General features: G+C 40.8%; 1 protein-coding gene across 1 annotated transcript; it reads left to right on the top strand.

The window, feature by feature from the left end:
- The first annotated feature begins 201 nt into the window (after window positions 1-201).
- LOC311070541 (uncharacterized protein) lies at window positions 202-24729 on the top strand. Its single transcript, XM_084094452.1, has 3 exons — window positions 202-267; window positions 1047-1192; window positions 19448-24729. The coding sequence occupies exons 2-3, from the start codon at window positions 1108-1110 to the stop codon at window positions 21001-21003; spliced, it is 1641 nt and encodes a 546-aa protein (XP_083950578.1). The 5' UTR covers window positions 202-267; window positions 1047-1107; the 3' UTR covers window positions 21004-24729.
- Window positions 24730-26085: the final 1356 nt, after the last annotated feature.

The raw sequence follows: 26085 nt of genomic DNA, 5'->3' as shown, positions 1-26085 counted from the left end.
TGCATTTCTTTTTAAAATCTGCATTTTGCACAACTTAAGTGACGTCATGTGCAAACATCCTATATGAACTCTGCTTTATTAAGTCATACACTTTTTCATACACTTTTTTTACAATGTATTGTTAACTTGTAAACCACATTTGCATCAAATGTACAGTATGTCATATAAAATACAGCAGTTAGTGAACGGGACTTTTATTTTGGTCTGGTGCGGTGACGTCATAAGGATGCGCCGCTCCTGCGTCTGTTGTGATTCTGCTGAAGAAAGGTTTGTGTTTTAAGCATTTAAAGTGTCTCAATCAATGCAAAATGTTCAGTCAATTCAATCGTTTTTACAATAAATTAACCATTCTTGAAAGTAACGTTGCAATGCTTTATTTAACATTAATGAACGTTATTTGTTTGGAGTGAATCGCCTCCACTCACGAGTAACCGAGAGGAGCGCCCCAGTTCCGTCTCTGTAACAGGGTTCACTCTGCATTCAGCGCGAGACTCGCGCGCAACTGACACTTTTTGCAACACATCCAATCCTTGTGTTAAGCAATAATACAAACAGTAGCCTAGCAGTCGTTGAACCATGTAAACATTTTAACACGTTGTCTCTAAACGTAATAAAATTCTGTTTAGTTACCAAATTTTTTGACAGTCATAATTACACTTATTGTGATGCAAGTTGTTTTTCTTTTTTCTTCCCCCCAATCCCCCAAAACACTCATTCATGTAGTGGAAAGAGGTGATGAGAGAAACTGAGCTTGTTGAAACTCCGAGTCAATTGAATCAAATGTTTCGTGAAATGATTCAGTGATTCGAATCTCCGCGCGCTGACGTCACCAGCTGCTTAAACAGCGTAAATAAACGAGAACAACAACCATTAATGTGTGATGACAACTTTTACAAACTAACTGCACACGTTTTAATGAAAGTGTTACATACTTGAATATGACATAAATCGTAAATATATGAACTTTCTGTGTTGTTTGTATTTTCTTTTAATCAGGTAATTAACTCTCACTCTGATTCTCTGTTAATCATTCTCATCTTAAACAGGACAAACACAGAACATCTCCCGGTGAAGCGACTGAGATCCACGTGACGCACTATTACAAAGATGGTGTTTATTAAAGAGGAGATTGAAGACATAAAGATTGAAGAAACATTCAGAGTGAAACATGAAGAAACGGAGGAACAAACAGGTTGGTTTCATTCTCAGAGCTGAACTCAGTCGCTTGATCCTTATTATAATGTCCCGCTCTACAGAAATGAATGATGTTGTTGAAGAATGTCATTGAGTGTCCTAATAAAACCGGATTTATTTGACATGGAGCGGGTCGCCTCATGTGGGCAGACGTTTTCCCAGCTGACAAACAAATGTCCCCTGGACGTCTTTAGGGGCTTCGCACCGGCAACTCAGTTATAGGCAGTGGTTAAAGGAGCATTTCACCCATGGGAGCATTGATTACTTTACATTATTGAAAGTGGGTCATATATGTAGTCGAAATGTAAAATAAATTTTGAATTTGGTGCCTTCTTGACCGAGGAAAGACAGAAAGTAACTTCAGGACGCATTTGTATGAAAGACAACAACTCCCACAATGCACCACAATGCACAGCTCCGCAAGCCACTCCCACATGAGGTATCCGCCTATCGGAGAAATCACTCCTCCGTCTACAAGGCTAGCTACCGCCCGAGCTTGAAATTCATTTCACACCAAGTGTCTAGTAGGGCTGTGTATCACCAACAATGTCACGATACGATACGCATCACGATACTAAAGCCACAATACGATACGCATCACGATACTAAAGCCACGATACGATACGCATCACGATACTAAAGCCACGATACGATACGCATCACGATACTAAAGCCACGATACGATACGCATCACGATACTAAAGCCACGATACGATACGCATCACGATACTAAAGCCACGATACGATACGCATCACGATACTAAAGCCACGATACGATACGTATCACGATACTAAAGCCACGATACGATACGCATCACGATACTAAAGCCACGATACGATACGCATCACGATACTAAAGCCACGATACGATACGTATCACGATACTAAAGCCACGATACGATACGCATCACGATACTAAAGCCACAATACGATACGCATCACGATACTAAAGCCACGATACGATACGCATCACGATACTAAAGCCACGATACGATACGCATCACGATACTAAAGCCACGATACGATACATATCACGATATGGATCAATTTGGAATTTCAGAGTTTAGTAACATTAATATGTTTATTGTATAACCAGTGTTATAACAGTTGTGATCACTGAAAAACTATTTCGTTTTTGTCATAAAAAAACGAAGAGTTAAATGAAATAAAAAACTTGTCACAAAAAAGCTTAAAATGGCTCTTCCTTCAGTAGCGCAAATAAATACAATAGAATAAAGATAGCCTACCAGAAAAGAGAAAACTTTTTGAATAGGTCTAGCACTAATATTCAGAAACTAGAAACTGAATAAAGTAGTCAAATGCAAAATAACACTGGGTAGTATTTTAGTCCTGACTAAATTAAATACATAGGCTATTAATCCAAATTCTTCAAATTAAAACTATCTTTTGTTGTTTTGACAACAATATTAATGACAGACACATTATGGCTTCTGTCCCTTTAAGAGCTAACGCTAGTGCACGGATCCTGATTTCATTATACTGTCCCATCATGCGTTTTATGCTGAAGACATAACCGACTGTGTTTAGAGGATACTCAACAAGACCGAAATGTTTGACATAATTTTGCGTGTTTTTGTTTGTTAAACTGATATAATCCGCGAAAAATAACTTTTGTTACTCGCGAGCTGTTTGTGAGCGCGTCGAGTATAAACACCTCGTCCGTTTGGGGAGGTGCGCGCGCAGGCAGCGGAGACTCGCGCTGTGGAGCCAGGCGGAAGTACAAACAAGGCTTCACGCTCTTTGTGAAATTGCGTCTCGCAGAAAGTTTTAAAATGACTGATCTGATTGTCTGTTGTGTCTGTCTGTCTGATTGTCTGAAATGATAGTCTGTGTGGATTAATTTACTCATACAATACATGCTAAAGTGCAGGAATGATTAAAATTATGCGCAATACCCGCGCCGAAATTCGAGCCCTGAATTGGCTACATAAGCACAACAGTATCGATACGGAAGCTGCTGTATCGATACGCGCATCGTCAGGAGTTCATGACGATGTATCGTTGTATCGATATTCTGAGCACAGCCCTAGTGTCTAGTTAGTTGGCGAACTCATTAGTGCATTACTCCTCGTTTGTATTTCTTTCGAAATGGTGAATTATTGCACGGTACCGGCCGGGATGTTCAATCAGAGCATATGCGGTGCGAAACTAGGAGTGTCCTCGTCTGATTCAGAGATTTCGTCCAGGAGAAATTGTCATCGTTGAAATTCTTTGCAGCAGACGAACTCTATCTCTGTGTCCGGAGTCGCACAGTGAGATCACCGGCGCCACCAGTCCGCCCTAACTCGAGCCAGTCCGGGCTCCTCGTCCGCCACAGTCTTCTTCCTCCTGTTCCTCCATCAGCCTCCGCTGCTCTTCGCTATATTGCGGCTCGTAAAGGTAGCCACTAACACCTGATTCGAGCATCAGACTTTCGAAATCCTCTTCTTCCATATCATATTGAGTACCTTCCGCCATTGTCGTAACTTCACATCTGGCTCCACAGCGCCTGTTAGCTTAGCTTCAAACAAGATGGTGGATATTGCTTTCAGTTTCAGAAAGTGAAGTCCCACCCCCTGATCTGTGATAGGTCTGTAGCGTGAGTGGGTCCCGCCCCCTGATCTGTGATAGGTCTGTAGCGTGAGTGGGTCCCGCCCCCTGATCTGTGATAGGTCTGTAGCGTGAGTGGGTCCCGCCCCCTGATCTGTGATAGGTCTGTAGCGTGAGTGGGTCCCGCCCCCTGATCTGTGATAGGTCTGTAGCATGAGTGGGACGATTTTTAGATCATTGTAAGCAGTAGGGCTGGGCAGTATGACGGTATATATCGTTACCGCGGAAGAAAATGTCAACCGTAACAGATTTTTTTATTCCGTGTATACCGCGACATGCAAAAAAGTGGGTGTGGTTAACTCACGTGCAGCGTGCGTGAGACTGAGCGAGACGCTGCACATGAGACTGATCAAGAAGCTGCGAGTTTGCACGTGAACGAGCAGCACATGAGGAGAACCCACAAAGCAATCCCGTGCAGGAGGAGGAACTTGTTATTAAAAGAGGTGCGACATCTGTGGTGTGGACATGGTTTGGGTTTGCAAAATCTGACAAAGACCAGAAAAGCGTGATTTGCAAACTATGTAGAGCTAATGTGCCCACTAGCAGCGGTAGCACAAGTAATTTGTTTCATCACCTCAAAATGAAACACGCACGTGAATATCATGAAAGCCAAAAGATGCGCCAAACATCAAGCGGTCCGTCAACCTCCGATGCTAAAACCAAAACAATGCAGTCACCTCAGATTCAAACTAGTTTGGCCGAATCTTTTACTAAAGGCATCGCGTATGAAAAAAGCTCAAAGAGATGGAAAGAAATAACACAGGCCATTACGATGTATATCTGTAAAGACATGATACCAGTTTACACTGTGGAAAAGAAGGGGTTCCGAGACTTGATCTAAACCCTTGATCCGAGATATGCGATACCGAGCCGCAAGCACTTTAGCGAAGTTGAGTTGCCGCGATTGTACGGAGAATGCCGAGGGAAACTTGAACAGGAACTTGGCAATGTTTTATACTTCGCAACGACAACCGATTTGTGGACGAGCCGAACTACACAGCCGTATATGAGCTTAACAATCCACTTCATCAGTGACTGGACATTGTGCAGTAGATGTCTGCAGACTTCTTACTTCCCCGAAGATCTCACTGGAGAGATGATAGCGCAAAGCTTAAAGGAAGCGCTTCAGTCATGGGGATTGCTAGAGGAGCGTCAGGTCTGTGTCACCGCTGATAATGCCACAAACAACATCAAAGCGCTGCAACTAAATGACTGGACGAGGTTACAGTGAGATTCTCAAAGCACATTACAACTTACAAATCATGACGAAGTAAAAATTATTATTTCCTTATAAATAAATATTTCCTTATTTATTTATTGAAGTGTTTATTTATTTATTTTGCTGCAAAAAGATTTTACATTTTTATACTTTCAGCAAGAAGTGATTACTTTGTTTTAATATTTTATACAAGACGTGTTTATGTTTGTTATTTTTTTGGGGAAAATATCGTTTTCTTTACAAGTCTTTACATATTTATATTTTCTGCAGTATTTTTTCCCCGTTACTTAAGTGTTATTTATTTTATAGCTGTGAGAAGATTACTTGAGGAAAGTTATAGTAATAAGATCTGTCCACATCAAACTGTGAAATTTGTTATATTATGGTTCATCTAAATGTTGAGTTTTTCATTTACTATATTTATCAAGTTCCAAATAAAAGAAAGTAATCAAACAAGGTGAAGTTTTTTTCATTTAAGTTTACTTAATATATAAAGCTCTATTTGTCGAATTTTCAGAAAAACAACAAATAAATAACTATATCGTGATATATATCGTTACCGTGAAATAAAATCACTCATACCGTGAAATAGAATTTTGGTCATACCGCCCACCCCTAGTAAGCAGGAACTGCAACACTAAAATCCTTATTTCTCCCGTCTCTGGGGAAAATGAGGGAATAATACACGACCATTCAAAAATATGACTGGGTTTCTAACGATACAAGGCTTGATGCAAATGGGTAAAGTGTCCCTTTAAAGTTTTGTGTAGGTGCAACAGGGAAAAATGACTCACGTGGGACAACATATTGAGTATTGTGGTATAGCAATACGTTTTGGGACAAGATTGTCACTGTGGCACAATACTTATTTAATACTTATTTTAATGTTTTTATTTTATTCCATCTACATCTACACTGATATGATGAAGGTACTATGTTAAAATTGCTGAACACCACGAAATGGAACAAAACCTTGTTTTTCACAATGTAAATTTAAACATAAAAATGGGAAGTCAAAACTGACTCAAATGTGCGGTAGTTAGGGGGGTTTGGGGGAAAACTTGGATTTCTCTGACCTACAAATGTGCAATTTAGGGCTTTTGAAGGCCAAAAAATAAAAAGTAAGAAATAGCTTTAAAACTTTGTCATTAGATATTTGTCAACACCTGCTCTCTCCTCATCTTCATCTTTCTTATTCTCTCAGTCTCCTTATCCTGCCCTGTTTCTTCCCCTCCTAAAGCTGAACTTTGACTGATAGTCTTTTCATTTTCGTCTGTGTCAGTGAAGAAAGTAAACATAGGCTCAAATTATGTTTTATGAATCATTTTCTGAGACAAGTTAATTTACTCAAGGCTACTAGCTGTAGCCTAAGTCAGTATTGCCAATAGGAACCTTCTACAAGCTGTGTAATTTGAAAACGTCTGTTTTTAAATGTTAAAAGTAATTTTAAATAATACAAATGATAGTCTACGTTTACCGCAGTTGGTGTAATTGGCAGACGTTCCCTTAGGCATCATGCGCTGTGGAAATGCGTCAAAGCATTCTCTCAGGTATAAATATAATATAATATATATATATATAATAATAAATAATAAAATATATTACAAGGGATAACAAATGTCCAGCGAATATCGAACCTAAAACTAACTGTAGCGCGCTCAACCACCGTGAGTGCATTCACGCATTAGTAATCGCTGGCGTTCAGCGGGGAGGGGAGGCGTGAACCGGTGCAGATGCACTCAAAGCAGACAGGAGAACCGTGGCTGAGAACGTAACGTCGGGAAGCGTGTTTGTGAAGGCGGGGCCAGGAGGTGATATTACGTTTTGATTTGATGAATGATGAGAATCATTGAATTTGATGAGAATGATTTGATTTGATTTGATTTGAATCTATTTATTTATTAACCCTCAGACGGTCCTCGGTCATTTCTGACCGAAACATTTTCTGTTTTGAATTTCTAAAAATCACATCTTCATCGGAATGTTCAAGTATATATTTGTATAGCGCTTTTCACAATACAGATTGTATCAAAGCAGCTTCACAGTATTAAAATAAAATAATACAACAAAGTTTGTTTCTAGTGGAATTTATTGATTGATAGAATAAAATTAAATATCCCCAAAATATCCCCAACTGAGCAAGCCAAAGGCAACAGTGGCAAGGAACCGAAAAAACTCCATCAAGCGGCCTAATGGTGTCCTAAAACTCCATCAGGTGACCCAATGGAGAAAAAAAAAAACCTTGGGAGAACCCAGGCTCAGTCGGGGGCCAGTTCTCCTCTGGCATTTATGAACTAGAGGCCGGATTGTAGTTTGAAACTGTGAGATTAACAATATTATATGAATGCCTGGCTGAAAAGATGCGTCTTTAATCTAGTTTTAAACTGGGAGAGTGAGTCCGAGCAACGAACAGTATCAGGAAGGCTATTCCAGAGTTTTGGAGCCAAATGTGAAAATGCTCTCCCTCCTTTGGTGGATCTGGATATCCTAGGTATGACCAAAAGCCTCGAATTTATTGATCTTAAGGAGCGCGATGGATTATAGGGTGATAGAAGATCCGCTAAATAGACGGGAGCTAAGCCGTTTAGGGCTTTATAAGTCAGTAGCAATACCTTATAATTAATACGGAACTTTATAGGTAGCCAATGTAGTGATGATAAAATCGGTGTTATATGATCATATTTTCTTGATCTAGTAAGAACTCTAGCGGCTGCATTTTGGACTAACTGTAGCTTGTTTATTGAGGATGCAGGACAACCGGCTAATAAAGCATTACAGTAATCTAGTCTCGAGGTCATGAATGCATGAACTAACTTTTCTGCATCAGAAACTGATAGCATATTACGTAGCTTAGCAATGTTTCTAAGGTGGAAAAAGGCTGTTTTTGTAACATACGAAATATGATTTTCAAAAGACAGGTTACAATCGAGTATAACACCCAGGTCTTTTACTGTAGAGGATAAAGTAACAGGACATCCTACGATGTCAAAGTTGTATTGTGAGAGGTTCTGTGGGCGGTTTTTTGAACCGATAAGTATTACCTCTGTCTTGTCTGGATTTAATAATAGAAAATTACGCGTCATCCAATCTTTTATATCTTTAACACACTCTGTCAATTTGGATAATTTAGCGTTTTCATCCGGCCGTGACGAAATATATATTTGAGTGTCATCAGCATAACAATGGAAACTAATTCCATGTTTCCTTATAATATTTCCAAGTGGCAGCATATATATTGAGAATAATAGAGGGCCCAACACAGATCCCTGCGGCACTCCATAGTTTACTGGAGTTATGATCGATTTTTCTCCATTTAAATAGACAAAATGGTAGCGGTCAGATAAGTATGATCTAAACCAGCTTAATGCTTGTCCTTGAACACCAGTATAATTTTGTAGTCGATCTAAGAGTATTGTATGATCTATAGTATCGAACGCAGCACTTAGATCAAGTAAAACTAGTATTGAGATGCAGCCTTGGTCAGAAGCTAAGAGTAAATCATTTGTGATTTTAACGAGCTTAAATGTTGTGAAACTTGGTGACTTTTATGGCATTAGGTATGTGAATACAAAAAAAAAAATTGGGGTCATGATCCAAGCATGCTAAGTGGTCGTAAAAAAAATAGTAACGATTTTGGTCTTCGGTCAAAAATGACCGACCCATAGGAAATGAATGGGAAATCGACAAAAAAATAAAAATTCTCCGAATTTTTGTGTGTACAATCTACAAATCGGCCACAATCCTAAAAAAAAGTACACAGCTGTAACGGGGTGACACTCTTCAACATCAAGAGTGCAAAAAAGACACACCCACCCACAAACACACTTTTATACACATACACACCAATACATTTTGATTACAAAAAATCTGTTTTGAATTTTTAAAAATCACAGCTTCATCGGAATGTTACGAAACTTGGTGACTTTTATGGCATTAGACATACATATCATATCACAGACAGACACAACATATCAAAGGTTGGCTTGCTCATCCTAAAGTTTAGGACCAAAAAGTCATGGTGATGTTTGGCGAACTTCGCATAGGCTATATCACAAAGCTAGCATCAAGCATATTTCATGTTCGTCCGTCTGTGCAAGAACCCCCTTGAAGCATGCGCGATGTTTCAGATAGTATGGCAAGTGTAAACGCATGAGTCGGATATGGGTCACAGTTGAAAGAACGTGTAAACGGACGGTCAAAAAAATCGGATAAAGGTAACCAGTCAGAATTGGGCATCAAGACCTGCAGTGCGAACGAGGCCTAACAGTCCTGTCTAATATGTTATTAGATAAAACTGTTATAGAAAGTAGACAGTAATAAAAAGTTATTAGCATATGGCGTGTGGTTTATATCTAGTGTTGCTGAGCATTAATACATAATCATGTTTCTTTCAGTCTCAAAGTTGCGTTGGGTTTTCTCCTCAGTGTGAAGGTTAGGAGCTTCATCTATCACAGTTTTTCATGTTCGTAGAGTTAGTTTGTGGAGTAAATATATAGGCTATAACGTGTGTGTTTACACAGCTTTTTTATTAATGGCGTGTGCTTGTGTTTCGCGTGTGTTCGGCCAATCAGAGAACACTAACGACTCTTGAGGAGGAGTAAATTAGTGAATTATTGAAAAGGTTCCTCCGGTGCGAACGCCCCTTCAGTGTAGGGTTCTCAGGCATGAAAACTCCTCACCTTTCGGCGAAATTCGCCGTTTTAAAACCTAAAAGGGTCACCTACGTGATTTGTGCAGATCCGATGAGAAAATATTTATTGGGGGGGGGGGGGGGGAAGTTAGTTTACAATGTTAACTGTCCTGTCAGATACAGACAGCGATGTTGCCAATGTCATTATTTTTAATTTTGACAGAAGTGGGCGAGATGATAGCGGGCGCGGGCGCCGTGAGCGCTGAGCGAGCAGGAACAACAGTTAGTGCAGTGTTATTCATTGCGCGGCTCGCGAGGCGGTAAATAATATGGTGATATGATAATGCATTCACTAGAGATATTTCATAAAAACATTAATAACAAGTACATAACCCGTTAAAAACTTAAAGTGTCAGCTCTATTACAAATAATTTCGATTGGATTGAAAGGGGTGGTTTATAGAGAGAACGTGAAAAAACTTGATCGATTGAAAACCGAAACTGAAAGGACGACGTATGACGCGCGGAACGAGCTGTTCTCCTGATGAATAAAGTGTCATATAAATGAGTATCCTTTCATTCTATAATTCTCCTTTCACTCAGCATCTGTGAAGTGAAGCAGGACAACGGCTCACCAGTCCTTGTTTCAGATTATCATACAGACGACTGGTTTGGGGCATTTTTAATGCGTGATAAATAGTAGTAGTAAATAGTTTTTTTTCTCTGACACCCGAAGAAACACGTAGATCAGCGGCCCATTGGTTCTTTTCTTGATTTACACTGGGCTAGCCCAATCACATCTTTAATGTGAAGTATAGAAATATACTCTTTCAAGTATAGAAATTAGTACAAAACTAATTATGAAAGTTTCCTCTTTTTCAGTGCATTTGTTTTACAATATATGGCTATTACTATCATGGGATTAATATTATAACTATTATTGTAGCAGTAATGTAGACAGACACTGAAACTAAGTAAGTATTTGCACTAGATTGATGAATTTAACATTAAAAAGCACAACATTTTCTTACAGGGGAGCATGCCCCCGAACCCCCCTAGAGTGGCAAAGGTCCACTCATCACAGTGATCCAAAAATCCTGTGAGAAACACTGGTAATACTATGCCAATGCAGCTTACAGGGGTTTGGGGGGCATTCATCACTGTGGAGTATAGTTAAATTATATTAATAAGTGAGAATTTCATCTGTTCGTGTTAACTCTTACGCGTTACTCACTCATTACATTTTTTGAGTGGGGGGGGAATTATATATGCCGCATCCTTCTCACCTTTTTTACCCCTGACCTGTTTTCATGCCTGGGTTCTTTAAGCGTTCGCTGGTCCTGAACGCCCCTTCAGTGTAGGGTTCTTTAAGCGTTCGCTGGTCCTGAACGCCCCTTCAGTGTAGGGTTCTTTAAGCGTTCTGTGTCCCGAACGCCCCTTCAGTGTAGGGTTCTTTAAGCGTTCGCTGGTCCTGAACGCCCCTTCAGTGTAGGGTTCTTTAAGCGTTCTGTGTCCCGAACGCCCCTTCAGTGTAGGGTTCTTTAAGCGTTCGCTGGTCCTGAACGCCCCTTCAGTGTAGGGTTCTTTAAGCGTTCGCTGGTCCCGAACGCCCCTTCAGTGTAGGGTTCTTTAAGCGTTCGCTGGTCCTGAACGCCCCTTCAGTGTAGGGTTCTTTAAGCATTCTGGGTCCCGAACGACCCTTCAGTGTAGGGTTCTTTAAGCGTTCTGGGTCCCGAACGCCCCTTCAGTGTAGGGTTCTTTAAGCGTTCGCTGGTCCTGAACGCCCCTTCAGTGTAGGGTTCTTTAAGCGTTCGCTGGTCCTGAACGCCCCTTCAGTGTAGGGTTCTTTAAGCGTTCGCTGGTCCTGAACGCCCCTTCAGTGTAGGGTTCTTTAAGCGTTCTGTGTCCCGAACGCCCCTTCAGTGTAGGGTTCTTTAAGCGTTCGCTGGTCCTGAACGCCCCTTCAGTGTAGGGTTCTTTAAGCGTTCGCTGGTCCCGAACGCCCCTTCAGTGTAGGGTTCTTTAAGCGTTCGCTGGTCCTGAACGCCCCTTCAGTGTAGGGTTCTTTAAGCGTTCGCTGGTCCTGAACGCCCCTTCAGTGTAGGGTTCTTTAAGCATTCTGGGTCCCGAACACCCCTTCAGTGTAGGGTTCTTTAAGCGTTCTGGGTCCCGAACGCCCCTTCAGTGTAGGGTTCTTTAAGCGTTCGCTGGTCCTGAACGCCCCTTCAGTGTAGGGTTCTTTAAGCGTTCGCTGGTCCTGAACGCCCCTTCAGTGTAGGGTTCTTTACCCATTCACCCATTGCAACGCTCTCAATCTTCACAGCCTCTGGATTATTTTACGGCTGGAGCGGCGCTACTGAACTGCAGGTCCGTGTCTAACAAGTCCTTCATCTTAAATTACTTTTTTATCAAACGTGATCTGGACATGTTATTTTTAACGGAGACATGGATTGGCTCCGGTGCTGATGAAACATCTGTTTTTGGCGAACTTTGCCCTACAAACTGTTCATTCATAAGTACGCCAAGGAGATCGGGGAGAGGAGGAGGAGTGGCTTTGATTTTTAAAAATCGACTCAAGGTACAAACACTCCCTGCTGATAGTTTTACCTCCTTTGAAGTACAATGTGTAAAAATGGAATCTGCTACTACTCCATTGATATGTGCACTTGTTTACAGGCCTCCTAAATCAGACAAACATTTCATAAAAGAATTCTCAGACTTCTTATCTCATTATGCAACATCTTATGACCGTTTGTTGATTCTGGGTGATTTTAACATTCATGTCTGTTGCCCGGGTAAACCCTTGGTTAATGAACTCTGTCATTTAATGGAGTCATTTGGCCTTATCCAGCACATAGATCAAGTAACCCATGTTCAGGGGCACACTCTAGATCTGATTATGTCGCATGGGTTCTCTATTGAGAACATAAGCTTTGAGGATGCATCCTTCTCTGACCATATGCCTGTTATGTTCAATGTTAAACTATTTAACTCACTATATTCAGCCAGATCTTCTGGCCACTACTTCCATCATATTAACTCCTCTACTGCTATTGAGTTTTCTGAATGTTATTTGAGAGATGCAGGCAATGCCTCTATCACTGCACATGAACACCTCTTGAGCCCTGATGAGCTAATATCCTCTTTCAATGCTTCTTGCTCAGCTATCCTTGATATTGTGGCCCCTCTGAAATTTAAACGCCCTAATTTCAAATCCCAACCGTGGATGGATGATTCCACTCGCCACCTCAGGCAGATTTCTCGAAGAGCGGAGCGTAAATGGAAAAAAGACCAAATCAAATCAAATCAAGTATATTTGTATAGCGCTTTTCACGATACAGATTGTATCAAAGCAGCTTCACAGTATTAAATTAAAATAAAATAATACAACAAAGATTGTTTCTAGTGGAATTTATTGATTGATAGAATAAAATTAAATATCCCCAAAATATCCCCAACTGAGCAAGCCAAAGGCAACATGACCACCTCCAAGTCTCTTTAGAAATATTTAAAAACTCTCTGGCCAATTACCAAAGTGCAGCAAAAAAAGCCAGGGCTAAGCATTTTTCGTATATTATCACTAGACATTCTCATCACCCTAGAATTTTATTTAATACTATTAACTCAATAGTTAACCCACAAGTCTATCCAGAAATTGAGGCATCTATTAATAATTGTGAAGAGTTCGTGAAGTTTTTTACTCTGAAAATTGACCACATCAGAGCACAGTTTGCTCATGTTGTTTCTGACACCATACCACTCCACCCTATAACTACAGCTACACTTGATCAATTTCAAAGAGTGTCCTACAATGAGCTATGGAACATTGTTAAACACATGAAAATATCAACAACCCCACACGATCCCATTCCACCACAGATCATCAAGGATGCCTTTGATGTTGTTGGTCCCTCTATTCTAGTTATCCTTAATTCTAGCCTTGCCTCAGGCACTGTTCCCACATATCTTAAGCATGCGGTTGTCCAGCCCATGCTAAAGAAACATAATCTAGATGCAAAATGTCACAATAATTTCCGGCCCATATCCAAACTGCCATTTATTTCAAAAATCTTGGAGAAAGTGGTGTTAACGCAGCTGCTCTCATATCTCAATTCCACAGAGACCCTTGAGCCATTTCAGTCCGGGTTCAGAACTCGCCATAGCACAGAGACAGCCCTGCTAAAGGTGACAAATGACCTCTTGCTCACCCTTGACTCAGGTAATAATGCCATCTTAGTCTTGTTGGATCTTAGTGCTGCATTTGACACTGTAGACCATGGTACACTACTAGAGCGTCTTGAACAGTGGGTTGGCATCAAGGGTACTGCTCTAAACTGGTTTCACTCTTATCTCCATCAAAGAACTTACTCAGTTAACATAGGCCAGTATTCTTCATCCCCTGCACCTGTGCTTCATGGTGTCCCCCAGGGATCCAATTTGGGTCCAGTACTCTTCTGCCTCTACATGCTCCCCCTTGGAAAAATTATTAGAAAATGTAATATCGCTTTCCATTTTATGCAGATGATTCACAACTGTACATCCCACTAAAATCAAGCAACTCAATGCAACCTCTTTTAGACTGCTTAAAAGAAATCAAAATCTGGATGAGTAATAATTTTCTTCAGTTGAATGAGAACAAAACTGAAGTTATCATCTTTGGCCCCTCAAGATCCAAAACTGCCACCACCGCTGACCTTGGTCCCCTTGCACCGTACGTTAAAACTCACGTACGTAACTTAGGCGTTATTTTTGATTTTTGAACTCAATTTGGAAAAACAAGTATCGTCTGTAGTGAAATCCAGTTTTTATCAGTTGAGAATAATTTCCAAACTCAAGCCTGTCCTGTCATTCAAAGATTTGGAAAAAGTCATCCATGCCTTCATAACCTCCCGTTTAGACTATTGTAATTCTCTATACTTTGGTCTCCCTCTGACTCTAGTGGCACGGCTTCAGATGGTTCAAAACGCAGCGGCCAGACTGCTCACAAACGTGAACATATTACACCCGTCCTAGCCTCCTTGCACTGGCTTCCTGTCCAGTCTAGGATACAATTTAAAATACTGCTAATGGTTTTTAAATCTCTACACGCACTGGCCCCAAGCTACTTAGCAGATACCATTCAGCCCCAAGCAGCTCCCAGAGCCCTCAGATCTTCCAGTCAGGGCCTGCTGCATGTCCCACGGTCCTGGCTTAAGCGAAAAGGTGACAGAGCCTTCTCTGTTGCTGGCCCTCAGCTGTGGAACCGATTGCCACCTGACATCAGAAATGCCCCTCATATTGATATTTTAAAGTTAGACTTAAAACCCACCTTTTTACATTGGCCTTTTAGGCATCTTAAATGTTTTTCCTGCTTAGTGTGTTTTCAACCTGCCGTTTCTCTGTAAATGTTGTTTTAGCCTAAACTAAATTTATTTGTAAATGTATTTCTATTACATGTGTTTTTATTACCCTGTGGTCAATACAATTATGTACAGCACTTTGGTCAGCGCAAACTGTTTTAAATGTGCTATAGAAATAAACTTTACTTACTTACTTGCTTACTTTAAGCGTTCGCTGGTCCCGGACGCCCTTTCAGTGTAGGGTTCTTTAAGTGTTCGCTGGTCCCGAACGCCCCTTCAGTGTAGGGTTCTTTAAGCGTTCGCTGGTCCCAAACGCCCCTTCAGTGTAGGGTTCTTTAAGCGTTCGCTGGTCCCGGACGCCCCTTCAGTGTAGGGTTCTTTAAGCGTTCTGTGTCCCGAACGCCCCTTCATTGTAGGGTTCTTTAAGCGTTCGCTGGTCCCGGACGCCCCTTCAGTGTAGGGTTCTTTAAGCGTTCGCTGGTCCCGAATGCCCATTCTGTGTAGGGTTCTTTAAGCGTTCTGTGTCCCGAACGCCCCTTCAGTGTAGGGTTCTTTAACCCTCTGAGGTCTGAGCTGTTTTCTGGGCCCTGGAGGTGTTCTGACATGCTCTGACATTTCTGGTTATTTCTGTTACTTGTGACATTTTCATGGCTAAAGTCTAATTACACTGTATTCAGCACAAACTCTGCTACAATAATATATCAGCAGCATGTATGTAAAAGTTTGTAGTTGTGACATTTATGCGTGGTTTGTGAAAATACAAAAAACAATTCTCACTGAAATAAGGCCATGAAACCCATACTGATTATTTATTCACAAGACTTTTGAAAATTGTATGACGTAGCCTAGAATATTTGCTCTAAAACTATGTGAAAATCACCCTGACTGCTCATTCAGATAAGACAATATATTGATTTAAAAATTTTACGATGGGTTTTGTGTGAGAAAGCTCTATGCGGAAGGTCATTAATATGTAAGCTTTTCACACCTGAGAAAGACAAAGACCCTCCCCTAACGGCCCTATTAGGAGCTATCAGGCCCTGTCATTCTGAGCAACCTTGCACAATACTGTAAATGAGGAGATTTAAAAAAGAATGGCTTTTAAATCGTTTGGATTTATTTACAACACAACATAATCCAAAGATACACAACAAATGCCAAAAAAGCACTTATTGAAAACAATGATCCAAAGACAGAGACCTTTGTGCCATTCCTAAAATGGAATTCCTTGTACATACCTTTCATTTCCAAGGTGTTTGATTTTCACTTTACCATGTTCATGTACAGAGACTCATGTGAATGTTGAAGTCCTCAGTGGCATCTGGGCCCTGAAAAAAAAAAGTGAACATCCTGATATCAAGAGAAAGGCCTGCACGATTTTGGAAATAAATATTAGATTTTTCTGGTTAAAATTGCTTTTTAAAATTCACAGAATACACACACACACAAATGTTTCCAACAATATATAATATAATGAACACCAGGTTTGTTGTGCCTTGTAGGCATAAGCTATGCGCTGTGCTGGATAAAATAATAATAACAATAACCTATAGCAGTATAAATCTTCCAAAAGATTTCAGTAACAACTAAGCTAGAGAAAAATATATTGATTATCATGTTACTTCAAATGTTTCCATTCGTTATGATGATATGAAATGAGATAATAGTAAAAACATGAAGCCGTTTGGTGCGTTTTGCTTTCATCCAAAATATGATACATTCAAACGCGATCGCGCTGCAAAATATGATACATTCAAACGCGATCACGATCCAAAATATGATACATTCAAACGCGATCGCGCTCAAATATAAAACATTATGGTTACCATATACATATCTATGTTTCAGCAGATATCCACAAACACAGTAACAGTAAACACGGGTCTAAATATTACAATATTCCCCATATATCTAGCAACAGTTCAACTGCAACGTGACATTTATGCAACAATAACAAACTAATATGTGAGAATTTCTTACCTTACATCTTTCTTGTCTTCAAATCGCGTTCTTCTTCTGAGGTAAATCCAATGTAAGCTCAGGCGCGTCTTTCAAACTCGACGAAAAGTGAAGTGAAGTGTTTTGGTGTTTTGTTGTTGAGGTAATGAGCGAGTTCCATGTGGAGATTTGCATGTGAATATCTTCTGTGCGAGTGGGCGTGGCCAAATTAAATATAATGAGCAAGCGTTTGAGAAGCTGGACATCTTGTTGGTTTTATACAAATTACTTAAACAGAGAATATTTGTTTTCGTTTTGAATCCGATCATTTAAAAGTACACACTTAAATGTTTATAAAGGTATATGGCTCATAAATGTGTGACAAGTATTCGCTGAGTTTTGTTTCAGTTTATAGACGTGCTCAAGAAAAAAAAGTTCACCGCGACGGAGAGGCAGAACGCACACCCTGTTTATTTTCTTTATTTTACAAAAGCACAATGTTTTGATTTGATTGTAAGTGGACACATACAAAAGTAGAAATATCACAGATTCTTTTTTTATATTTCTTTTTTCTGTATGACCATAAATGACGGAGTAATTTAAGTTTATAGTGCTACAATGTGGAGAAAATCCAGCAATACGCGCCCGCGCGTTTGCCGACCTCAGAGGGTTAAGTGTTCGCTGGTCCCGAACGCCCCTTCAGTGTAGGGTTCTTTAAGCGTTCTGGGTCCCGAACGCCCCTTCAGTGTAGGGTTCTTTAAGCGTAGGGTTCTTTAAGCGTTCTGGGTCCCGAACGCCCCTTCAGTGTAGGGTTCTTTAAGCGTTCTGTGTCCCGAACGCCCCTTCAGTGTAGGGTTCTTTAAGCGTTCGCTGGTCCTGAACGTAGGGTTCTTTAAGCGTTCTGTGTCCCGAACGCCCCTTCAGTGTAGGGTTCTTTAAGTGTTCGCTGGTCCCGAACGCCCCTTCAGTGTAGGGTTCTTTAAACGTTCTGTGTCCCGAACGCCCCTTCAGTGTAGGGTTCTTTAAGCGTTCGCTGGTCCTGAACGTAGGGTTCTTTAAGCGTTCTGTGTCCCGAACGCCCCTTCAGTGTAGGGTTCTTTAAGCGTTCTGTGTCCCGAACGCCCCTTCAGTGTAGGGTTCTTTAAGTGTTCGCTGGTCCCGAACGCCCCTTCAGTGTAGGGTTCTTTAAGCGTTCTGTGTCCCGAACGCCCCTTCAGTGTAGGGTTCTTTAAGCGTTCGCTGGTCCTGAACGTAGGGTTCTTTAAGCGTTCTGTGTCCCGAACGCCCCTTCAGTGTAGGGTTCTTTAAGCGTTCTGTGTCCCGAACGCCCCTTCAGTGTAGGGTTCTTTAAGTGTTCGCTGGTCCCGAACGCCCCTTCAGTGTAGGGTTCTTTAAGCGTTCTGTGTCCCGAACGCCCCTTCAGTGTAGGGTTCTTTAAGCGTTCGCTGGTCCTGAACGTAGGGTTCTTTAAGCGTTCTGTGTCCCGAACGCCCCTTCAGTGTAGGGTTCTTTAAGCGTTCTGTGTCCCGAACGCCCCTTCAGTGTAGGGTTCTTTAAGTGTTCGCTGGTCCCGAACGCCCCTTCAGTGTAGGGTTCTTTAAGCGTTCTGTGTCCCGAACGCCCCTTCAGTGTAGGGTTCTTTAAGCGTTCGCTGGTCCCGGATGCCCCTTCAGTGTAGGGTTCTTTACCTACCCAAATTTGAACCACTGAATTTGAAAAGCGAAATATAATAGACAAAAAATTGCCTGTTGGATATTATTATATATGATATTATTAATAAATCATTGCACAAATTAATATTTTGCTAATTAATTCTGTCAAGTTAATATGGATTATTTAAAAAAAAAAATGTAATTAAATTGCGTGTGAAATGTTTAACAGATTACATACACAACCATGTCCAACTTCAGCCCCCCAAAATGCAAGCACCTATAATACAATGCTTTTTTTTTGTGCAAATCAACATGCTCAACATTCTTTTGTGTTTCAAAGACGTCATTATTTTACTTTGTTACACAATCAGATGGTAAAAGCAGGTAATTTCTAACTTCAACAAGCAGTTTCTTTGCAATGATGGGGCTTTAATCCTGATTGAAATTCTTCACAAATACTGTTTCTCTGGTTCAGAAGACACTATTGTTCTGATATTTAGACATTAAATTGTATTACAAAGATTGTTTCGTTTTTCTCGTTTTGATCTGCTGTGGTCTCTCGCTTGCATCTGTGAGTGTTTTGGTTTCAGGTTTGGTCGATTGGGGAGTTGTAACTCCACTTGGCAGCAATGGGTTATTCCAAAATTATAACAAACATATTCTGCGTGCTCCCTGACAAAAGTAAAGTATGAGATTGAGATCAGTCTGTAATTTTTTAATTAAGGGTTTAACTGCCAACTGGGTTTAAGATGGCTTTGATGGTTAAATGGGTTTTGATACTTTACATGTATAAATTATTGGATGTCTGTTGCTTTGTGCCATTAAACTGGGGTTAACTATTTTTTTTTCCTCTTTTTTCGCCTTAGACCTGATGGCACTGAAAGAGGAGAGTGAAGTACTGAAGGAAATGGAAGAGAAAGATCAATATAACAATCATCATTATTTCATTGCTGGAGAAAATTCCTCACGAAATATAGCGCAAAAGACAGGTCCTATAAGTCCTTTCAGCTACAAACTGTGTGGAAACAGATTCAATCAAAAAGGACACCTTGAAGACCACATGAAAATTCACACTGAGAAGCCTTACACATGTCCTCAGTGTGGAAAGTGTTTCAATCAGAAAGGACACCTTGAAGACCACATGAGAATTCACACTGGAGAGAAGCCTTTCACCTGCCAACAATGTGGGAAAAGTTTCAACCAAAAAGGAATCCTTAACAGGCACATGAGAATTCACAATAAAGAGAAACCTTACACTTGCCAAATGTGTGTAAAAAGTTTCAACCAAAAAGGAGTCCTTAACAGGCACATGAAAATTCACACTGGAGAGAAGCCTTATACATACTCTCAGTGTGGAAAGACTATTGCTCAAGACAGGAACCTTAAAGTTCACAAGAGAGTTAACACTGGAGAGAGCCCTTACACTTGCCCACAGTTTGGGAAGAGTTTTGATCAACATGTACACCTTAAAGTCCACATGAAAATCCTCACTGGAGAGAAGCCTAACACCTGCCAACAGTGTGGAAAAAGTTTCACCCGAAAAGGAAACCTTAATTACCACATGAAAATTCACACTGGAGAGAAGCCTTTCACCTGCCTAAGGTGTGGAAAAGGTTTCAACCAAAAAGGAATCCTTAACAGGCATATGAGAATTCACTCTGGAGAGAAGCCTTATACATGCCCTCAGTGTGGGAAGAGTTTTGATCAACATGTACACCTTAAAGTCCACATGAAAATCCACTCTGGAGAGAAGCCTTACACCTGCCAACAGTGTGGAAAAAGTTTCACCCGTAAAGGAAACCTTAATTACCACATGAAAATTCACACTGGAGAGAAGCCTTTCACCTGCCTAAGGTGTGGAAAAGGTTTCAACCAAAAAGGAATCCTTAACAGGCATATGAGAATTCACTCTGGAGAGAAGCCTTATACATGCCCTCAGTGTGGGAAGAGTTTTGATCAACATGTACACCTTAAAGTCCACATGAGAATCCACACTGGAGAGAAGCCTAACACCTGCCAACAGTGTGGAAAAAGTTTCACCCGAAAAAGAAACCTTAAATACCACATGAGAATTCACACTGGAGAGAGTACTTTCACCTGCCAACAGTGTGGAAAAAGTTTCAACCAAAAAGGAAACCTTAATTACCACATGAGAATTCACACTGGAGAGAAGCCTTTCACCTGCCAACAGTGTGGAAAAAGTTTCAATCATAAAGGAATCCTAAACAGGCACATGAGAATTCACACTGGAGAGAAGCCTTATACATGCCCTCAGTGTGGAAAAAGTTTTTATCAACATGTACACCTTAAAGTCCACATGAGAATCCACACTGGAGAGAAGCCTTACACCTGTCAACAGTGTGGAAAAAGTTTCACTCGGCAAAGAAACCTTAATTACCACATGAGAATTCACACTGAATGATTTTTACGATATTTACACTTAACAGATATTAAATATGTCAGGCTAGAAACATTACATACATAATCTTTCAATGTCAACATCAACATTGAGCTTTAACTAGTAGTAAAGAGGAAGAAATTATCGGTTCACGTGCTGCTTGAAATGTTGCGCTACAGCGAACTGTCACCACACATTAAAGAGCCACACTTTTTTTTAAATTAGTGATAAAATTGATAGAATTTGAAAGCTGGGATTTTGATTACATTTAATCATTTAGCAGATGCTTTTATCCAAAGCGACTTACAAATGAGGAGAGCAATAGAAGCAATCAAATTAACAATAGGGCAACAATATGCAATAGGATTTTTTTCATAATAGATCTGTAATAGAAAGTGATTAGTATTGAGTCAAATGTTGGCAAAAAATATGCATCTTTAGCAGTTTCTTGATAATTGCTAGAGACTCAGCAGCTCGGGTTGAGTTAGGCAGGTCATTCCACCAGCACCGGTCCGTGAAAGTGATTTTGTGCCTCTTTGAGATGGTACCACAAGGCACCGTTCACTTGCAGAGCGCAAGCTTCTGGAAGGGACCTAGGTCTAGGTAATGCGTTTAGGTATAGAGGTGCAGAGCCAGTGGTTGTTCTGTAGGCAAACATCAGTGCCTTGAATTTGATGCAAGCGGCAACTGGCAACCAGTGCAATTTTATGAGGAGAGGTGTGATGTACGCTCTCTTCAACTCATTAAAACCCACTCTTGCTGTAGCATACTGGATCAGTTGCAGAAGATTGACAGTACATGCTGGAAGGCCTGCAAAGAGAGCATTACAATAGGCCTGGTCTGGATATAACAAGAGCTTGGACTTGTGTAGTTGTGTAGCATGCTCCGATAGGAAGGGCCTGATCCTCCTAATGTTGTATAAGGCAAATCTACAGGACCGGGCAGTTCTAGCAATGTGGTCTTTGAAGTTCAACTGATCATCGATCACAACTCCAAGGTTCCTGGGTGTCCTGGATAGAGTTATGGTTGATGAACCGAGCTGAATGGAGAAATTGTGGTGTAGTGTTGGGTTGGCCGAGACCACAAGCAGCTCTGTCTTCGCAAGGTTTAGTTGAAGGTGGTGGTCCTTCATCCAGCAAGAAATGTCTGTCAGGCAGGCTGAGATGTGAGCAGCAACTGTCGGATCCCCTAGTTGGAATGAGAGGTAGAGTTGTGTGTCATCAGCACAGCAGTTATAGGAAAAACCAGCAACTAAAAAACATTTCTAAATGACAGATCCTAGTGATGACATGTAGATGGAGAGGAGAAGTGGTCCCAGCACTGAGCCCTGAGGCACCCCAGTAGATAGAAGTTACGACTTAGACAGATCATCTGAGAGGTAAGACTTGAACCATTGGAGTGGGGCTCCTGCGATGCCCTTTGTCTTGAGGGTTGACAGGAGGATCTGGTGGTTAACTGTGTCAATAGCAGGAGACAGATCCAGCAGGAGGAGCACTGAAGATTTGGAAGTTGCCCTTGCCAGTCTCAGAACTTCAGTAACCGAGAGCAGGGCAGTCTTAGTTGAGTGTCTGCTTTTGGGACCAGACTGGTTGTTGTCCAGGAGGTTGTTCTGTGCAAGAAAGGAAGAGACTTGGTTGAAAACGACTCGTTCAAGACTTTTAGCAAGGAATGGAAGAAGGGATAAAGTGCTGGATTTAGAGGGAGTTTCTTAAGCAGTGGGATTACCCTAGCCTCTTAAATGCTGTGGGAAAGGTAGCAGTGTGAAGAGGGTTGTTGATGATCTGAGTGAGTGCGGGTACAACTGAGGAAGAAATGGCTTGAAAGAGATGAGTGGGGATAGGATCAAGCGGGCAGGTAGCAGGGTGATTGGAAATAGTTTGGAGACCTCTGCCTCTGAGAGTCGCGAGAATGTGTGTGTTAGCTGTTAAGATGTGCATGTCAAATTGTGGTGTGGAAAATTGGCTGCTTAAGGTGGTGGTTTTATTTATGAAGAATGTGGCAAAGTCATCATCTGTAAGGGTTGATGGAGTAGGAGGAGGAGGGTTAAAAAGAGAGAAGGTTTTGAAAAGCATGCGATAATCAGAACAATTGTTAATTTTAAGATAGTAAGTAATTTTAGCAGTAGAGATATTAGCAGAGAAGGAAGAGAGGAGGGATTTATAAAGACCAAGGTCAGTAGGATCTTTCGATTTGCGCCACTTCCTTTCTGCACCCCTGAGTTTAGAACGATGTTCACGGAGAACATCAGATAACCAGGGGGCAGAGGGTGTGGGGCGGGCTGGCCTGGAGGAAAGGGGGCAGACGTTGTCCAAGCAGGATGTTAGAGTGGAGAAAAGAGTATCAGTTGCACTGTTAGTCTCTAGTGTTGAGAGCTGATTAGGGGGAGGAAGTGTGGATGAGACCAGAGAGGATAGGTGAGAGGGTGAGAGTGAGCGTAGGTTTCGCCGAAAGGTGACCCGTGGAGGGGTGTGTGTTGTGTTCTGAGGCAGATGACCCATGGAGGAGTGTGTGTTGTGTTCTGAGGCAGGTTGAGGTTGAGAGTGAGGAGGAAGTGATCTGAGGTGTGCAGTGGAGTGGCCAGTGTATGGTCAGTGGAGCAGTAGCATGTGTGAATATGGTCCAGTTGGTTACCTGATTTGTCAGTAGCCTCAGTAGATACTAGCTTGAGGTCGAATGAGGTAAGCAGAGTATGGAAATCAGAAGCCTGAGGATTTTCTAGGTGGATGTTGAAGTCTCCAAGAATTACCAGAGGAGTACCATCCTCAGGGAAGAAATTGTCAAGCTGACTTGGAGGACGATAAACAACTACAAAATGGATTTTAATAGGACTGGTAATAGTAATTGCATGCAATTCAAATAAGCTCTTGTCACACAGAGATGGTAAAGGATTACATTTCCATTCATTGGAGAAGAGCAGACCAGTACCCCCATCCCTCCCAGTCAGGCGAGGGGTGTGTGAGAAAGGGAAGTTAGTGGAGAGGGCAGCCGGTGGGGCAGTGTCCTCTGGTCTGATCCAGGTCTCAGTCAGGACCAATAGGCTGAGACCTGAATGACTAGAAATAGATGTAATGAAGTCTGCTTTGTTTACAGCAGACTGGCAATTGCAGAGGCCAACAGGAAAAATAAAGTAATGTACTAGAAGACACAGGGAAAGTATGCTTTTTGTTAGGTTGTTAGTTTTGTGCTGGCTCTTACGTGAGACGTGATTTACGAGTGTTAATAATAGTAGGGATTTGGAAGCACGTAGTGAAAACAGGTAACTAAAACAAACAGATGATACCATGCTGTATAAAAGTAAAGAAAACAATACTCAAGAGCCTTGTCCTTGCTCGGTGGAGTTGGGCAGGTAGAGTCGCCGGTCTTTACACTCTTCGGTCTTCACACGAAGGCTGCTGCAGTATACTAATCGATTATATACTGGCCAACAAAAATGTTGTTATTGAATTCAACTGGCCACACCACACTACTGGAGCTGTTTACAAACGAGAGCAAACGCGACTACAGCACGTGGACACAGTAAACAAACAATTTTTCCTAGTAACGACAACTGCACTAAAATCAAATAAGATTAAGACAAACCACTAACCGTTCATGTCTCCTCCTGTTGATCAGACTGTTGGACTGTTCTTTACGAAGTTCTTAATTAAGTTCACATCTCCCTCAGTTTAAATGTAAACGTCTGTGTCATGTAAACATTGTTTTTTTAAACATAGTTATGTATTTTATTGCAATAGATTCTTGACCTATGTAGCTGCCTTTGCATACTTTGATGTCATATGTAAATGTTATGAATTTGCAGTATATTTGTAAAAAGAATGGTTTTCATAATCTTACTGTCTTCAGAATATGATTTGCAAATTAATGGTAGTGTACATAATTCACTTGACAACTTGAAATACATTTGAAAGTGGTATTATACATATGTATATGTATTATATTAATCTTTTTTTAAACTACCAAGACAAAATATATTTACTGTTCGTATAAAACATATTAAAAAAAAAGGTTGCTGTTTGAATTTAAATAGGTAAATACTTAGCTGTCTATGATTTTATCATTGTTGCAGTGATTATTATGTTTCTAGCATGTTAGATGTTTGGCAACAGTTATTTTAACCCTTACTGATGTGAGCTTTTCATTTCTTAAACAACCATATAAGAAGACGTTTCATGGCCAAATTTCCAGATGACAATGCCAAGATTAATCAGGCTCAAATATTTGAAGAGTGGTTCAGGGAGCATAAAGAATGCTGAGTCCTGACCTTAGCCTCAGTGAAAGTCTTCTGGAGGAGACTTTACAGAGTGCTCGACTCTTGCATTGTCAATTCAAGATCTTGAACAAAAATTGATGCACCTCTTGATGGAAATAAATGTTGTGATGTTGCATAAGGCAGTACAATGAAATATTAGTGTGTGCAACATGTATACATATACAGGACTGGAAATGGCTGAGATTCACTGGGGGTTCTCTATTCTGGAAGATCATTTTATTATTTCAGTCAGTACCACATTTGAGAATAATACATTTATTGGCAATTATTGGATTTGGCGAAAGGTTTAGGATCTAAGGAGCTCAGCTGCCATATTAGACAGTTTGATGTATACATCCTTGAGACATAAATCCTCCTAGCCTGACAATATCCAAATGTTTCTGAGCTACATACACAGTGCAGAAAGAGATACAATAATTGCAAATAAAGATAGTGAACAATAGTAGTCCAGTCAAAATACGCTCTATTATGGAGATGTTAGGAGGTGAAGGGGTGGAGGTGGTGCAGATGTCTGAGTACACACTGAGAGGCATGCGTTTTGAGTAGGCTTAAATACTGTAGTTGACTAGAGTAGGTGGAGGAACGGATCAGCTGATAGTGTTAGTGATCTGCGGTCTGCCTGATATATGTTTTAATTCCATTAGATCACTGAAGCTTTTTTTTTTTTTTTTTACTTTCAATGACTTCTCAGATGTATATAAATATAAAATGTTCTTTAATCTATAATAACATTAAACATATTTCATGTATCTTCCAAACAATGTTTTCTTCAGTAACAAGACAGGCACATGAAAGGTCAACGAACAACATGAATTGAATTGTGCATGGCACAAAAA

Source organism: Abramis brama (genome assembly GCF_963993115.1).
Source record: "Abramis brama genome assembly, chromosome: 20".
Lineage (NCBI taxonomy): Eukaryota > Metazoa > Chordata > Actinopteri > Cypriniformes > Leuciscidae > Abramis > Abramis brama.
The sequence above is the reverse complement of the archived record's forward strand: the minus strand, read 5'-3'. Positions and strand labels throughout refer to the sequence as shown.

What these genes read in the sequence shown, in the direction of transcription:
- LOC311070541 (XM_084094452.1), top strand. Translation starts at nt 1,108, where the DNA reads ATGGTGTTTATTAAAGAGGAGATTGAAGACATAAAGATTGAAGAAACA. An exon ending in AGAAACGGAGGAACAAACAG is followed by an intron (nt 1,193 to 19,447) that starts GTTGGTTTCATT and finishes TTTTCGCCTTAG; the next exon opens with ACCTGATGGCACTGAAAGAG.